Below are 17,804 nucleotides of genomic sequence, written 5' to 3' on the forward strand. Positions count from 1 at the left end.
CAAATTCACTGCATTTTAATTTCAGCAAGTACATGGAGGAATAGAATTATTGTCAATGACTACAGTAGCAATACATGAACAAATGGGAGTTTCAATTAAAAGATTATTATTTATACATGTTTCAAATAGGCTACAGCTGCAGAATTCAGCAGCCTAGACAGTTGTCCAACCATGTGAAGTTACTATCAAGGATACTTGAGTGAGGGAGAAATATGCAAAACAAAATACAAGTCCTCCAATTTAAAATGCACTTACTTGGTTCTTGCTTTTGTCTTGTGTCAGCTGCTTGCTCTTTGTGATCTGCATCTAAGAAGCAAAATGCCAAAGCAGCTAATGAGTCACTTTATAATTCATCGGTGTATCATCTACCTCGATACATGTACCCTACCTCAATAAAAAGGACTGTTTAAGAAATCCATCAGCTCCTATCCAGCTTAAACCTTTGCAACTCACAGCTAGTAGCAATACAATCAGGGCCAAACAGCAAAATTAAGGTTAACAGTACTAAAGCCAAGTGAACAATCATAAAAATAGCTGGAATGGAAGAAAATATAGGACTGTTTGATCCCCTCTAAGTGTCACAAGCATTTAATTGAAACTTGCTGTCCTCACCTTAATGGTTCAAATCCCACCAGCTTCTTGCACAATATTTAGATTTTGCACCTTCACTGATGGGGTTTCAGGACCAAATAGTGTTTAAAGTAAAATGACAGGTCAGAGGCTGCAGAATTGGCATTCTTTTCATTTTAGATTTCCAGTAACTGCTGTAATTCTGTACTTTAGTTCTAGCACTGTTCAGTTTATTTTTTCCCCATCACATTCTATTCACACCTCCAGACAGATCAGTTGCGATTAACAAGCCTTCTCCATTCTTGGTCGACAGTACCACATCATTTAGTATTTCCTTGGTCCTCACCAGATCACAGACATTTCTTTCATTCTCTTGATCTCGCCCCTTTCCTTGCAATTTAAAAGTGTATGGTTTTTAACCTTTTCTAGTTCTGATGAATCAAAATCTCAACTGTCTCTCTCATTCTGCAAATGCTGCCTGACCTGCTGTGTTTTGAGAATCTTATGCCTTTATTCCACCTCCAAGTTCTCTTTCCAAATCATCCATCATTCTCACATGGACATTCCTGACAATATTATGGGAGCACCTTTGTCATATGGACTGTAGCAAGTCAACACATAGCTCACATCTTTCTCAAGGGTAAATAGGATGAATAATATATACTTGCTTTGCCAGCAACACATGAATAAATAAAAACAAATTTTATTGCTAGTATGCACATTTTACAGTTGCATGCTCAACTGTTAAGGTTCAGACTATAATTCAGGTCTATAGACGATTGGTCTCATATTTCTTACCACTTGTTGGAGGTCACACTGCAAATTCCTGCTCTGAACTTGCAAACCAACCACCACAAAGGGTCTTAAGCAATACATTTAGTTGACCCTGATGTCATGAACCAACATCAAAAAAAAAATCAGCATCCAACTTTAATTTAACTTGCAGCTTTTCCGCCATTGCCTACCTCAGCTACCTGAAAGAAAAACTGAAGATCTATCTTCAGCTGTCTGGGTCACACTCTGGGGAAAAAGAACAACTCATCACCTCTTTGCTTATTTCCCTCCCTAAAAACCAGGTCTTTGGCATAGATTTTGATGTACTCTCCAAAATCCTCTGGTTAAACATCCACTTTTTCACCTGATTACATCTTTTTGAAGCACCTTCAGCTTCTTCTCTCCTCCCCATATTAATAGTGTTTATACAAATGTTTTCACAATACCTTCACTGTTATCTGATTCCTCAGACTTTCTCCTCCTTTTTGCTACTGATGTATTTTAAAGTCTACCATCAATACATTCACAAATTAATATTAGTTTAAAAAAAACTTGTTGAACACTTCAAAAGAAAGATATTTTCCCTCTTTTTCTTGCACTTCATCATTGAGTTTGGTGGCAAAACTCTGTGTACTCTGTCTTAACAATCTATACCTGCAATGTGAAATTCCCACTTTTATATTCTTAGACACAAACTACACTAAGTCACACCCATTAGGAAACGGGTCAAAAAAAATCAGATAAAATCTTTTTACATATATTGGGCATTTACAAATGGTAATGCTAACAGATGAAAGGGTAACTAGTCCCTTAAAATTTCAGACTGCATCCAAAATTCTTTCAGCAAGATTGCACAAGATAAAAGACATACCTGAACTATCATTTTTTGGTACCAGCTCTTCACTTTCTGTTTGCTTCTCAATTACTGGCTCATCCTCATCAGATAAGACGAGAAATGCCTCTTCAGGCAAGTTACCATTACATTCCTCTTTTGTGGGAGAACTATTGAGAGAAGTGTCCATTTGTTCTTCCTGCAATGGATTGTCCTTTGGCGCTGGGGATTCCACTCCAGGAACAATTTCTTGCTTGCTGGCTAATTCACTATCTTTCTCTGGAGCCAATTTTTCCAAAATAGGAATTATTTCTTCAATTTCCAGTTGGCCACTCCCAAGTGATCTATTCTCACTTAATGCATCTTTTGTTGCACTTTCAGTCTCTGCACACTCCACCTTAGAGCTTTCACAATCATTTTTCTCCTGCACAGATTCTACGCTACTCGTTATTGCCTCTTCACTAATATCCACTGAACTTTCATGGTCTTCCTTTTCTCTCACAGAGGAAGAAGAAGACTGTAACTTAAGGCTACTTTCATCTGGTACATCATGACCCCTGTTTTCATCTACAGAAGGTGGTTTCCCATCATCTGAAAGGCTCTGGGGATCAGTACATGATTTATCTGCAATTAAAGAATCCTCTTTCAACACCAACTCTGATTCCACAGCATCATCTCCTTTGCTCTCACCATCCATCAAAACTTGGTTTCCTGCATTCTCAGTAGATATCTGTTCATCTTCAGCAACTGGGGGCATTGAGTCCATTTTTTCATCTTGTGGGCTTAAGTCCTTATCATCATCAAGACATTTTTCAGCAAGACTTAGTTCAGGTGTTTGTGCGACACCAAGTTCATCAATGGAATTTCCCTGTAGTTCTTCTGGACCCAGCCTCACATCATTAATGCTGTCAATGTCCATATCATCCATGCAGCCGGTACTTAATGACGTTTTGCTGTCAGAATCACCATTCTCGTGTCTACCATTACAGAGTTTAGTTTTGGTTTCTTCATTTGCTTTTAAAAGCTCCTCTCTGCTTTTATAGATAGCTTCTAGCTGTTGTCGGTCACTTGCGCGCATGGTTTTTCTGGCCTTGAAAACTTTTCTTGGAAGCTCTTCACTGGTATCCATCTCAGAATGCCTGCAAAGGAAGGAAGAAACTTTGAGCTATGACTCATTGACTCAACAGGTCAGGCCCTCAAGTCATTGACTGCTGAATATTTGGTAACTTTTGAGTACAGGATCAAAAATTTCCAGGTGATTTAGATTTATAATGATGACTTTCCAAAGAGGCTTTTCAGCATATAATAGATGTAGTGAATTTAGTTCAACTACTTTTAAAAAGATAAATGAATCTCTAGATAATTAGCCATACTTTAATAAATTTAACATATATCTAATTCAGAGCCAACTACTTAAAATGCTAATCCAAAAGCTAAAGGTCATTGATGTGCAATATTAACTCTTTCTCTCCACAGATGCTGCTTGACCTGCTGAATATTTCTAATGTTTTCTTTATTTAATATGGCCAACATTGAGTATTCAACATAAGCAAGCATTGTAGATATTTGTTTCAAATCAATGGAAATTGCTTGTAAATCAAAACATTTTCAAGAAAATTTAGCAACACTTTTGTAGAACAGAGTCCCTATACATTTACATTCACTTTGTTTCCAAGATACTGGAACACCTAATGTAAAATTGCAGCCACAACTGATCTGAAAAGGTAGTAGATAGGATTATTCCTGTAACAGTTATTTATTAAATTGTTTCTCATCTTTCTACAGATGGTTTACCACTAACTAATGGGTAAAGTTATTTTAAAAAAGTATTAAGAGTCAGCCAAGTAATAAATGTTGACTGGCAAGTACACAGAGTTTAGCCAAGTTGAAGGGCAGCAACGTTATAGATTGGATATTTTTTAAAAAATCAGAAACAGAAACAGTAATTGTTAGACCACTGGATTACTGTAGGCCTGATGACATCAGAATTTAACTTACATTCTACATAACGGTCACTATCATGAAATCAATATTGTCATTTTAAAGATCAAATAGAACTTGAAGAAACCAGAGTAGCCGAATTGGATGCAGTCATTTATCTTAGTAACACATTTTTCATTTCAAAATTGTCTCAATTCCTACTTTGTCAAACTCTTAACCGCGTTCTCACATCTTAATATCAGAGAAATACTAGTATTTCTTTTCTGCGTATGTCCTTTTTGTTTGCTGTTATTGACCAAGGGAGGAAATGTCCAATATATTATGGGCATCTCAGAATCAGGTTTATTATCACCAATTTATTTGACGTGAAATTTGTTGTTTTACAGCAGCAGTACAGTGCAAAGACATAAAATTACTTTAAATTACAAATAAATAGTGCAAAAAACTCAAAGACCACCTTCAGTGTCATGAGATTCTTTCTCTTCCAGTCAATCAAAAATGTAGATGGCATATCCAACAGTGCAGTACGAGAACCAACTGAGGACATTCTCAAATTGTTTAATGGGATTCAAACCACCTAAGAACATCATTACATGTTACCCACAATGACATGAGCTCTAACCTTATGTGGCAACTTTTGGAATTCAAACACCCAAGACAAACTGGTTCCCCTTTCTCCAACCTGCTCATTACATTCTTAAAGCAGTCCAATAAGTTTGTCAAACACCATCTTCCTTTCATAAGCTCATGTAGGTTCTGCCTGAATGCATTCAGTGATGCCCTGATTATGACACATCTGCAGAAGTTGCTCATTAGACAGAACTGAGCTGGCAATGGCCAGCTGCTGGTGATGAACCACTCCCTGGTAATTAAGTTCCCAGTAAGGCCCACAGAGTTCCATCACATTAAGTGACAGATGCTGTTGCACCTATTGCTTAGGTGGAGTGGAGCGACACAACCTAGTTGCGCTCCGATTCCCCATTGTTACACTATGGAAAAATCAGCCACTCCACCCACGTAGCCCTGTAACACCAGGTGGTAGCTAAGGGAAATTAAGATAATTATTTTTGCTTGTTTTAAATGTAAAAGTTTTAAAAATTTCTGACTATTAAAGACATTGGAAATACTTCTTTCAAACAAAACTTCCCAGCTTTGATAGCAACAAGGCTCCACAACTAGATTTAATTGTCTGTCAAAGGCTCCCTGGAGATGTGGGGCTGGACCTCAGCTGTACACTGGCTAAATGCTTGAGTTTCCTATGCCTCTTGGGTTCAGACTTAGCTCCTTTGGTACTCTGCATTCAAGCCAGGCGCAGGTGGGTGGCAACTGTAAGCATCAAGGCGAATCCAGCTGTTTGGTCCACTAACTCTCAGTTTTCAGTTCCACTGTTTAAAATCAGTTCCACCACTAAGAATCAGACCTTAATTGTTTGAGCAATTTGTATGTGTTTTATTTTTGTCTAATCAGTATGATATGTTGTTTTCATCAACCAGAGCCAACTCCTTATTCCTCTTGTATGTTCCCATTGTCAACAGTAACATATTTCACTTATGTAGGACTTCTAACATACTGAAGTGACTCATTGTTCAAGATCAAGCCCAAACAGGAGAAGCAAGAAAGACAGTAGGGAATAAACCAGATAGACTTTTACTTAGGTGGGGACATATGAAGTGACCCAAGGTGGTTGGAGAATCTATTCTAAAATGTACAGTAGGTTGAATGAAAGTCTGACAGCAATAACTAAACTGTATTCATTACACATTAAACTAGTGAGAGAAAAGCAGACAAAGATTTCATTCCAAGCCAAAACGGATGAAAGAAGCTAAATTCCACAGGTGAGAGCGACTATGCTTGACATAAAAGTAGTAAATGACCAAGTGTCTTCAAGGTGGAAATCTTCCACTCTATACTTCCCAACACAAAAGAAAGTGGCTGTGGTTGTTGGGTTCAACATTCAGATCCAGAACACCATGCAAGAATTCCAGAGGGCAATGTCCTAGACCACCAGCTTCATCAATAACCTTACCTCCATGACAGGGCCAGAAGAAGAAAAGTTTCTTGATGATTGCACAACATTCAATTCTATATAATGAGGCAGTCCAAGTTAGCCTTTACGCATGGGCTGGTAAGTGACAAGTAGTTTGAGGGACAGCACTCCCATGTGCATCTTCCACATACACGTTGCAAAACTCAGGACTCAATAGTGAATTCAACATTTAGGTTGGAACTTGCCATTTCCTATCGCCCACCTATAACATTAACAGTTTACCTGATCTGTTGAGTATTTCCAACATTCCCTTTTATTTAAGGTATCCAGTACCTGCTGCAGACTGCATCTTATATTACTGTTTTCAGTATATTTCCCCTCTCTACTATCCTCATTCAATTTCCTCTATTTGCACTTCTGCAGACAGATCTGCTATGAATAACTATCATTCATCTTCCTCTCTCAGATAACACTAAAAGTAACTGTGTCATCTGGATAACTGTGGACACCACTCTCTCAAAGACATTCCCTTATTCTCTTCAATTATCCTTTTCTGCAGCATTAAACTCACTTATCCTCTTTTTTTTCCTGATGAAAGGTCATAAACCTGAAATGTTAACACCACTTCTCTATCTACAAATGTTGCCTGACCTACTGACTATCACCAGCATTTTGTTTTCATTGCTGACAAGTGGCAAATTCTACCTGTGCCGTAAAAGTGCCAGGTAATGACAATCTCCATCCCTTCTTGATATTCTTTGCCAAGCCTCCTACCATTAACATTCTGGAATGCATTATTGGACAGAAGCTTAGCTGGACCAGCCACGCAAATACGGTGGATACAATAACAAGTCAAAGACTGGCTATCCTTCAACGAGTGACTTGTGTCCCCTTTCCACAAAGCCATTCCAAGTCAGGAGTGTGATGAAATATTCTTCACTTTCTTGGCTCCATGCAGCACCAATTACACACAAGCAGCTCAACACCATCCAGGACAAAATAGCCAAAGTGACTGGCATCCAATACACCACCCTATACGTTCACTGGGTCCATCAGCAGCACATTGTGGCCGCAGTGTTTTCCAACAAGATGCACTGGCACCATCTTACCAAGATTTGTTTGACTCCCAAGCCTATGAGCTCTACTATGTGCAAAGACAATCTTTGTATCAGACAAATGGGAACATCACTACCACATGGATCGATGCAGATCTAAGTAGCTCAGTACCACTGAACTGAAGAGACAAAGATGTTGTAGAGAAAGGGAGCAGTGAAGTTATAGAGGATTTGAATGCATGTGGGGTAGCTAATGCAGGTTGGCAGGAAAAGTATTGACAGATGAGGAGACATTTCTGCAATATGAGATGCAAGTAGCAAAATTTGACAAGAACTGGAGCTTAATGAAGTTCAACTTCAGGCACTCAAATGGCATTGGAAATGTCAAGGCTCTAAGGATTACAACATCATATTGAAATATCAGACTCAGCACAAGCAGGAATTATAAAAAATTATAAAAAGAACATTTTGATATATTAAACACAGATGAATTTTATTGACTCAAGCATTCATGTCAGAGGTATAAAGTTAAGCAACTTACAAATGAATCAACAACAAATACTTGTTCCTTTAAGTGAGATCCAGCAAAACAAAAATATTAAAAACTTGAAGAAATAGTTGAATTAACATTAAGCAAAGAATTATGTACACAGAAAAGTGTTTAAATAAACACAGTGCTCTGCCATGCTTCATGTCTCAGTGAGAAATCCATTAGATTTTGTCAGAAATTCCCCTTGAGTTCGTTCAAATCCAACTTACAAAAACATTTAAAAAAAATCAGGCCACTTTTCATTCATCTTTCCTAGACTGTTTTTTGTAAACCAATTAACTACTCCTCATCACCAAAATATACAGGAAGTCCCTGGATTACGAACGAGTTCCATTTTTGAGTCTGTTCCTAAGGTGAATTTGTATGCAACTCGGAACAGTTACGTACAGTTCACATCTAGCGTCAATTAGTCCTAAATCACTACAAGCTTCAGTTATTTATTGCTATATATTAAGATCCAAATGGAATTTTGATTCCAGTTTCATTATAATTCCACACATAATGTGAAGCAATCTAAAATACAGCATAACTTGTTATTGCCGGGACATGTGAAGACTGTCATCAGTATTTTGTGCATTTGGTGTCATTCATTACAGTACTGTGGAGGTACAGTTACACAGAGTGAATTTTGTGTATTTTCCAACTGACGGACAAAATCAACTTAAGGACATCTGTAGAAACTGACCTCTGTCATTACCCGGGGACAACCTGTTGGGGGAGAGCAAGTGCTGGATAGATGGATAGATAGATAGATAGAGAGGGAGACAGAGATAAGAGGGAGAGAGAGAGAGAGATAGATAGATAGATATGGTGGGTGGGGGCAGCAGGAGAGGGGGCTGGTGACCATTCATGGCGTCCCTCACCATTCGGAACTCCTCAAACATCCCTGCCCCGAAATAGCGGTACAGACTGTAACACATCAAATCCACAATCCTGCCGTTCGCTACCTCCATCACCCGGAAAAAGTCAACACTGACAGGCAAACCGTTCTGCGCCAAATTCTGCGCCTTCTTCCCGCCGTTCGTAAGTCTGGCGTTCATAACCCGGGGACTTCCTGTATTCGTTAATCCTTGCTCAACTTCAATTCTCAAAAGAAATTTAATTACCACTGCGGACAAAAACATCATCTTTGCTAAACAGAGAATGTTTCCAAGAATAAAATATGCCTAAAGATACCGCTTTTAGGAGTTGAAATATTTCTTTGACATAAATTTAACTGAATAGATACAAACTGAATAAACATTTAATTAGTATGCACATGCAAAGTTTATAATTATGACTGGAAATTTTCCAGATAAAAGAATTTCATTTGAATTAGCACATAAGAGTTGAAGAGAACATAACGACATGACGTAAAAAGAGACTTAATTGTTTATTTCTAGAAACAAACAAGGGGCAGAAGAACTTCTGCAATGGTTTAGCTGGTAAATGACTTCACTACAAAGAAGCATACAAATCCAGGAATTTTGGCAGCCAGCGCTTGTGAAATTGTAGCCTACCCTGGCATTTTAAAAAATATACAGGAAGACTAAACCTTGAGAAACCCTTGAATTCTCTGGCATAGATGACTGTTTTAGACTACAGCTACTTCATTGTTAAGGGAAGCACTTCTAGTCAAAATACTTTGGATATACCTGGACTACTAATGACTCACAGCAACATTTTGTAGGAACATTGTGGAATATGAAATTTTATATGAAATAGGCACATGTTCCAGGTATTATTGTTATTATTTTTGTTAATGTTTTGTGATGCTGGAGTGAGCAGTTGCCTAACAATTCCTCAACCTCAAAAGGAAATCAAAAACCTATTAACAAAACAGTAGCTAACTACAAATTAACAGAAGCAAAAAACCACAGACACTGGAATTCCAAAACAAAAATAGAATGCTGGAAGCACTCAGCAGGTTGGGAGAGAAAGTCAACATCTCAGCCCAAAGACCCCTCATCAGGACAGGAAAGGTGAAAAAAGTAAGAGTGCCGAATTACAAGGAAAGGAAGGAGAGATTATTACTCTTTCACCACAACCAACCATTCCCCTCTCATTACACTTCACTATACAACCACGAGAGAGGCAACAACTCCTCTTTTACCTTTTCCTTTCCCACCAGCCAGGACCCCAAGGAATCCTTCCAGGTGTAACTGCAATTCACATGCACTTCCTCCAATTTAGCATTCGCAATGCAGTCTCCTCTGCATTGGAGAAATCAAACACAAATTGGATGTCCGCTTTGCAGAACACCTCCAATTCAGTCCTCAAGCATAACCTTATGGTGCCAGTTACAAGTCACTCACCAGTGCACTCCTCCTGTCTTCAGCTCCTATGCTGTTTCAATGATGCCCAACTTAAGCTTCAGGAACAGTAGCTCATTTTCCCTGGGTGTGTTGTATCCTTTGGGATTTAATATTGAATTTAATAACTTCAGCTAACCACTATTTTTGTTCTTTCTCCTCACTTTGTTTCAAATTTGTTACTTTGTCTCCCCCCACGCCCCCGTTTGAAACTGCTGATTTTTAAAAGCAATTGTTCCCTTGATAACTATCCTAACCTTTGTTCTTTTCACTAGTCCCTATCTCTGCAACTTAACATGCTTGTTTTCCTCACCTTTTCCATTTCTAATGAAATATCTTTGACCCGAAATATTCACTCAGTTTCACTCCCCATGATAGTGCTCAACTGGCAGAACGCTCCGGCATTTTCAGTTTTGGTACCAAAATAAAAAAAATTGCCAATCCCAAGATGAAGTACAAACAACCATTCTTTTATATGACTACAAACAAAAATGAAGAATTCACAGAGGCATACAAACTCATCTATTGATTCATTTTCTAAACTGTGTTGAGGTTGTTCCTGAAATTCTTCACAGAGAATGTCAGAAAACAGGTAGCATGACATACACTGACAACTCTGATGAAAGGTCATCTACACAAAACATTAATTCTACTTTTCTGTCCACTGGTGATAGTTATCCCCCTGAGAATATTATAACATTTTGTGTTCTCACCCTGATATGCACATGCTAATTTAAGGATGCCAAGATCTCAAATACTGGGAAGAATTAAATACCAAACTGGATGAGTGTGTGGATTCTGAAAAGAATGCAGAGGGAATATACAGAGGCTATGTGAATGGGTGAGGACATGACATATGGAATATAATGAGGGAGCACATGAGACCATTGACAGGAAAAGAAGAAAACAGATAATTTTATATATCTGTATAACACCCCTCAGCCTCCTTCACTGCAGTTAGAAAATCCCCAGCCTATCCAGTCTCTCCTTATAACTCAAGCCCTCCAGTCCCAGTAACATACTTGTAAATCTTTTCTGCATCCTTTCCAGTTTAACAATATCCTTCCTATAATTAGGTGACCAGAACTGCACACAATAATAAGCAATTTTGCAAATTTACTTTCTACCAATGATATCTTTTTATTCTATAATCATATTTTAACTTTACATGGCACCCTTGAACTACCTTTACCCCACTCTCTTTCCTTTAAAATCTCTCACTGACCCAAAACACTCTATTCTAGCTTCCTAGCAATAGCCCATACAGGGAACCAGCCTCTAACCTTCGTCGACAGTTTAGTGTTTTCTTCCATTTTTGCAATTAGCTTTGGAGACTGGTTAAGTTGTGGTCTGACCATACTAGAACACAGTCTGACCACAACTTCCTCTGACTAGCACTCCACTGCTTTGGCTTTGTTGCATGCGTCATAAACTAGTCAAACTCTCTAGTGTTGAACCTGTAAGAGACTGAAGTCTCTTTCAGTTCCGCCTGTGGCTCTACAAATACAGTTTAAGTGCACTGGGTGCTTTCTGCCTTAATATTGTTGAACCCCTTTTGACAGTCTAGGCACACCGTCAGAGGACTTCCAAAAGCCACTTTAGGCATCAGCTTCTCAGATACTGAGGCAATAGGACAAAGAGGATCATCCTCTTCAAAATTCATGTTGCCTGCTCTTTTGTGATGATTTTTTTATTTCACTCAGGAAGGTTTATCCAAACTAAATCTAAATCAAAAGTCTAAATACAAGTTAGCAGATCAAATCAATGTATATTCTGTACACCAGCACGAAGGAGCAGTAAGATATTAAATCACATCAACTCAGCACCAGTGGTGAGGACTGCAAAGGTATGGTCAAGGGAGGTGGAGGAGTGTTTACAGGACTGTTTTGAATGCTTTGGATTTTTTTTTACAGGAATGTTTTGAATCAGTGGACTGGGATTCATCTTTGGATCTAAATACGCCACAGCCGTCACCAACTTCATCAAGACCTGCGTGGATAAGTGTATGCTTTTGAGAACATACAGAGTCTACCCAAACCAGAAGCCCTGGATGAACCAGGAAATTCGCAGTCCACTGAGGGCTAGATCTGTGGCGTTCAAGAGCGGCGATCCAGAATCCTTCAAGAAGTCCAGATAAGACCAAGGAAGGCCATCGTGAGAGCGAAAAGGCAATTCCTTGTGAAGATGGAAATGCAACTGGATGCACGACAGCTGTGGCAAGGTTTGCAGGCCATTACTTCCCATAAGGCAAAACCTAACAGCATAAGTGGCAGTAACACTTCACTCCCCGATGAACTCAATGCCTTTTATGCACGTTTTGGAAGGGAGAATAACACTATGCCAGTGCGAATCCCCACAGCATCCAGCGACCATGTGATCTGTCTCAGAGGCCGACGTCAGAACATCCTTCAATAGGATGAACCCTGTGTGAACCCAAATACGGATGAACCCAACAGTGAACCTGGCCGGGTACTGAAAATCTGTGCCAACCAACTGGCTGGAGTGTTCAAGGACATCATCGACTTCTCATTCCTGCAGTTAGAGGTTCCCACCTGCTTCAAAAGGGCATCAATCATAGCGGTGCCCAAGAAGAGCAGGATGAGCTGCCTCAATGAACATCACCCGACAGCACTCATATCTGTGAGGAAGTGTTTGGCTAAAAATAACTCCTGCCTGAGCAAAGACCTGCAGCCACTGCAATTTGCCAACAGGTCTACTGTGGATGCAATCTCACTAGCTCTTCACTTTGGCTTTGGAGCACCTAAACAACAGCAATACATACATCAGGCTACTATTTATCTATTACAGCTCAGCGTTCAACACCATCATCCCCTCGGTACTAATCAACAAGCTTCAAAACCTGGGCCTCTGTAGCTCCCTCTGCAACTGGATCCTCGACTTCCTAATAGGGAGGCTACAGTCAGTGCGGATTGGTAATAACATCTCCTCTTCTCTGACAATCAGCACCGGGTCACCTCAAGGATACGTGCTTAGCCTACCGCTCTACCCTCTCTACACTCACAACCGTGTGGCTAGGCACAGCTCAAACACCATCTATAAATTTACCAACGACACCACTGTCGTTGGCAGAATCTCCGATGGCAATGAGGAGGTGCATAGGAGTGAGACAGATCAGCTGGTTGGGTGGTATCGCAACAACCACCTCACACTCATTGTCAGCAAGACCAAGGAACTGATTGTTGACTTCAGGAGGGGAAAGTCGGGAGAACACACACCAGTTACCATTGAGAGGTCAGCAGTGGAAAGGGTGGGCAGCTTCAAGTTCCTGGGTGTCAACATCTCAGATGATCTATCCTGGGTCCAACACATGGATGCAATCACAAAGGCGGCATGCCAGTGGCTCTACTTAATTAGGAGTTGGAGGAGATTTGGTATGTCACCAAGGACTCCTGCAAATTTCTACAGATGTACTGTGGAGAGCATTCTGACTGGTTGCGTCACCACCTGGTATGGAAGCTCCAATGTGCAGGATCGAAAGAGGCTGTAGAGTGTTGTAGACTCAGCCAGATCCATCATGGGTACAACCCTCCCCACCATCAAGGACATCTTCAAGAGGCGGTGCCTCAAGGAGGCAGCATCCATCATTAAGCACCCTCACCATGAGGGACATGCCCTCTTCTCATTACTACCAGGAGGAGGTAGTACAGGAGCATGAAGACCCACAGTCAATGTTTAGGAACAGCTTCTTCCCCTGCGCCAATAGATTTCTGAATGGTCCACGAACACTACCTCATTATTCCTCTTTTGCACTATTTATTAATTTGTAACTTTCAGTAATTTCCATTGCACTGTACTCATGTGCTGCAAAACAACAAATTTCACAACACATCAGTGATTATAAACCTGATTCTGAACTGTAAGCAGTTAGTGTGCTAATTGTTGCTTCTAGAATGTCCTGGCAAAAACAACCTGACTCCGGATATTAGATACAGAAGCTCCAAAGAAACTTAGCTACATTAATTTTTTTTTGGGAACCACACTCCCAATTTGTCACAGTCTATTTACCCAACCTATTCTGGTACCAGTAGCATATAATCTATCTGATAAGTATACAAAGAATCTCTTTCACAATCTACTATGCATTTTTATGGAATCTCAGACAACCCACATCAGAGAACACTGGCTATCAAAAAGAGGTTACATACATGCACAAAATTGTTTTGTTTGACTGAAGCTGATTTGCCTTCCCAAAAAGCTTGCTTGGATGCCTACTTCATGAACCACCAAATATTAAAACACAAACTGAAAAGCTTAATAGCTTTCCACTTGCTTTTAACTCAACACACACTAGAAAGGGAGCATGTTTTTAAACTACACTAGAAAATTGACCTCCAACTATTAAAATTATGTTTTCTCTCAACATTGATGTTTATAATTTATTAATGCAAAGTGCTCTTTCCTAATTATATATTTTAAACATACACCAAAGAGATGGGAAATAGCATTGACATAGAAGTTTCTATCAGAGGCTCCTTGTGTGCCATCTTTTGAGATTCCCGGCTCTCCTTTCTCCTATACTGTTCTGGTGGCAGCCTTAGTGAATCTGGTAAATTTATTTTGCAGTGGCCACTAGCCATCTGTGATCTGAAATATGGTGGTTCAAACCCAAAATAAAAAGCAAGTAAATTTAGCCAAATGATGTTGCTACAGATTTTAAATGGATTTTTACAACTGTTGCTGTATCTCATTTGTATGCTAGACTCAATTTCAAAATTACAGATCAATTCAGCCATATTGTAGAAAGCAAGGTTACAAAAGGGGTATTTTAAATTTGATCAATTTCCAAAGGAGGTCTACTTCCATTAGGAAAATAGTGACTCTCCATTTTAACCCCACCTTAATTTAGGATCAAACAATTAGATGTATCAAATAAATGTCTTTAGATTTCTCCCCTCAATTCCCTCATCTTAAATTTCATATTGTTAATCCATCCAATTGCTCAATATCCAGCCTAGCTTCTGTCCATGAAAAGGCCTGATTAGTTTCTTAATTCATGCCATAGCTATCCTGGATGAAATATTTTCTTTTATTTCTACATGACACTTTGTACTCTTGGAACGTCTCAACATCCTGCAAACAACTTACTTTCCCCCTCTGGTTTCTGACAAGCAAAATCAGATTGGTTGGATGGAATTCTACCAGTTTATTTTCTTTTACAGCTATACATAGCTGTAATATAAATTGCTAATATGCTACAAAAATGCAATGGTTTAAAAAAAAGGAATTTTTTGAATAACTGAACAAAATAATGCAAAAACATGCTGAGCTACTCTCGTGTTCAGCACAGCCATTTTTGGAATTGCATTCCCATTCAACACATGTAATCTCAATGTTATTATACTAAAAATGTTGCTCCATGGGTACGTTATTACTTGGCTGAGAGCACATGTATGAATATTTGATTTCAACAACCAAATGATCCCAGAACTTAGCCTGTATCACATAGTTATAAGCTGCACTTCAGGGATGAAAAAAAATTGGATTCACAATAGGGCTCAACTGTGAAAAGGAAACTGGAATATAGCCAATGCTTTGCTAACTGTAGCCAAATTTTTTTTTAGAAATCAGGTCATTTCCCCTTTATAAGTGTGCAGCAAAAGCTGTAGTCATTACTGTCTTTTAAGTTCCACCCCCATTATGACAGCAGAGGGCACTCTTGCTCATAATTTATACAAAAGTTATTCAGTGAAGAGAACGTGATCAAGAGTGCACAGCTAATTTAGTTTTTCAAAATAACACTGAGAATATCTTAGGTAGGCAATGATCATGCTTCAATGCAGATATTTGACTTGTTTAAATACGATAAACAATTTTGGCTCCTCGCAACAACAGCTGGCAGACATAGACATTTTTAAAATGCAATGTTACTTTTACCTTTGAACAGTTTACTTCAAAGAAACTCATTCCCGCATTTGCCTTATGCTGTCACTTCTGCTGAGAACTCCTCCAATCAGCATGCTTAAAACTTCCGCAAAAGTGCACTTTCATCCATTGCTGTCTAAAGCCATATATTATGAAATGGGCTTGTGCATTCTATTTGGCAAACCACAAGCAGCAAATCTTTCTCGGTGTTACGTGGCACAGGGTTGCAGAACATGCAACGGCTCTTTCAAGATGACTGCTACAGTATTGGTGACTGCTATCCATTATTTCAAAACTTTTAAAAGGCATCAGCATTTGTACTAATGTTGTATCGTTAGGTTGATAATATGGCCACACTCATTTGCATTCATTTAGTACTCGATCAAATAGAATGAGCTCCATTTTGTTCCTGCAGGGATCCAGTGACTTGCCACAACAGTCATTTCCATCACACGAAAATGTTATTATCATCTAGATCTCGTTAGAGTGAAAACAAACATACCCTTGCTTGGAACCAATTGCCACATGTAATCCGTCATCCTGACCTTGTGACTTTGAGAGGAAATGCAAACACAAGTAATCATCCAACTGCCCTCGAGCACAGGCGTGGCCTGTCCACTGTAGACAAGATCTACCTTCTGGGTTGTTTACAGTAATTATGCTGCATTCAACAGCCATACATGCAATTTCCCTTGTTACCCAAGAGCAAAATATCAGGAATACTTGAAACTAAATCTGCACTTTCATGCGAATTCATTGAAGTGAATTTTAAATGGGGGTGGGGGGGGTGGGGTGGGAAGAGAATTACTTGGATCTTAGCTCAGATTGAATTCAATTTATTTGAGCAAATCTACATAATATTTTATTTCATCAATTTTAGATTACAAAAAAAATTCATCAGCAGCGAGTAGGGATTCTTCATTCAGGGGGCTGTAGATTAAATGTTCAAAGGAAAAAGATAATGCAAATACATTTAAATCAGTACCATTTCAAAAGCAGCATGCTATGAATCAGGAAACCAATTAAAGTGAAATAAGAGTTTAAAAAAAAACACCTGTTTGCATAAGAGGAGCAAGTCCAGAGACATTGGCTACACGTAATCACACTGCTAATCTCCCGCAAGACTTATCAACTGATCACATTGTTAGGCAATATCTTGTCCTCCCGGTTTAAAATCCCATCCCACCTATTCAATGTTAATGAAAAATGCTACCAAAATTTGATGTCAATCCAATCTGATTTATCCATCCCATAATGCATCATGCATATTATAATTTTAGATATACAGCTACAGTGAAAGTGGTTCAATGGATAAACAACTGCTGTCCCAATTCTTTTTTGTATTAAATAATGAACTGTTAATTATTCATCTTGTCCAGTGTAACCAAACACAGCTTTATATCCAAGCTTGGAAAACGTAATGTCAAAATTCCTGATTGTAAATTTATTGAAACATTATGTACACCAAAAAAAAAGTGCCATATAATGAATTTTTAAAATATTTTAATTTCACAGAAAACAAGTGTAAAAATGCTGGACATACCAATGAGGCAGCCCCCTGCAGCCATTTTGTAACCCAGTCAGTCTCAGCAACGGCAGAAAAAAGACCTCACCTTCCTTGAAGTCAGAACACTGGGAGGGGGAAGCGGGGGAGGGGGGGGGTGAGCGAGGGGGGAGGGGTGAATATCTTCAGTGTGATAGGTCTGAATAATCAGATCCACAACTACCAATAAGGAAACTGCTCAGAGCTGAGCAATCAACAGCCAGCACTGTGAATTTCGCCTGGCAACAGACCGGGGCAAAGGAGGTGATTATATGATAATGATAGGAAGGTGTGGGGGGGGGGGGGTGCTGCTGGGGGGGGGGGGACAAATAGCTGAAATATGAAGACAATTATCAGAAGACAATGGCTTCAGCAAGT

The 17,804-nt window shown here is 39.2% G+C and overlaps 1 protein-coding gene across 16 annotated transcripts in view; it reads right to left on the minus strand.

The window, feature by feature from the left end:
• The window catches only part of LOC127585450 (activating transcription factor 7-interacting protein 1-like), a 148,056-nt gene that overhangs the window by 71,988 nt on the left and 58,264 nt on the right, over window positions 1-17,804 (minus strand). For 14 of the 16 annotated variants that reach the window (XM_052042886.1, XM_052042884.1, XM_052042897.1 and 11 more), the window contains 2 exons: window positions 2,216-3,315; window positions 256-306 (listed from right to left, as the gene is read on the minus strand). In XM_052042886.1, the coding sequence (XP_051898846.1) occupies window positions 256-306; window positions 2,216-3,305 (1,141 nt within the window). In that variant the 5' untranslated portion in view covers window positions 3,306-3,315. Of the gene's footprint in view, window positions 1-255; window positions 307-2,215; window positions 3,316-15,895; window positions 16,233-17,426; window positions 17,471-17,804 lie in introns of those variants that run through there. The other 2 variants (XM_052042894.1, XM_052042892.1) reach the window with 2 other exon arrangements.

This window comes from Pristis pectinata, chromosome 33 (assembly GCF_009764475.1).
Source record: "Pristis pectinata isolate sPriPec2 chromosome 33, sPriPec2.1.pri, whole genome shotgun sequence".
Taxonomy (NCBI): domain Eukaryota; kingdom Metazoa; phylum Chordata; class Chondrichthyes; order Rhinopristiformes; family Pristidae; genus Pristis; species Pristis pectinata.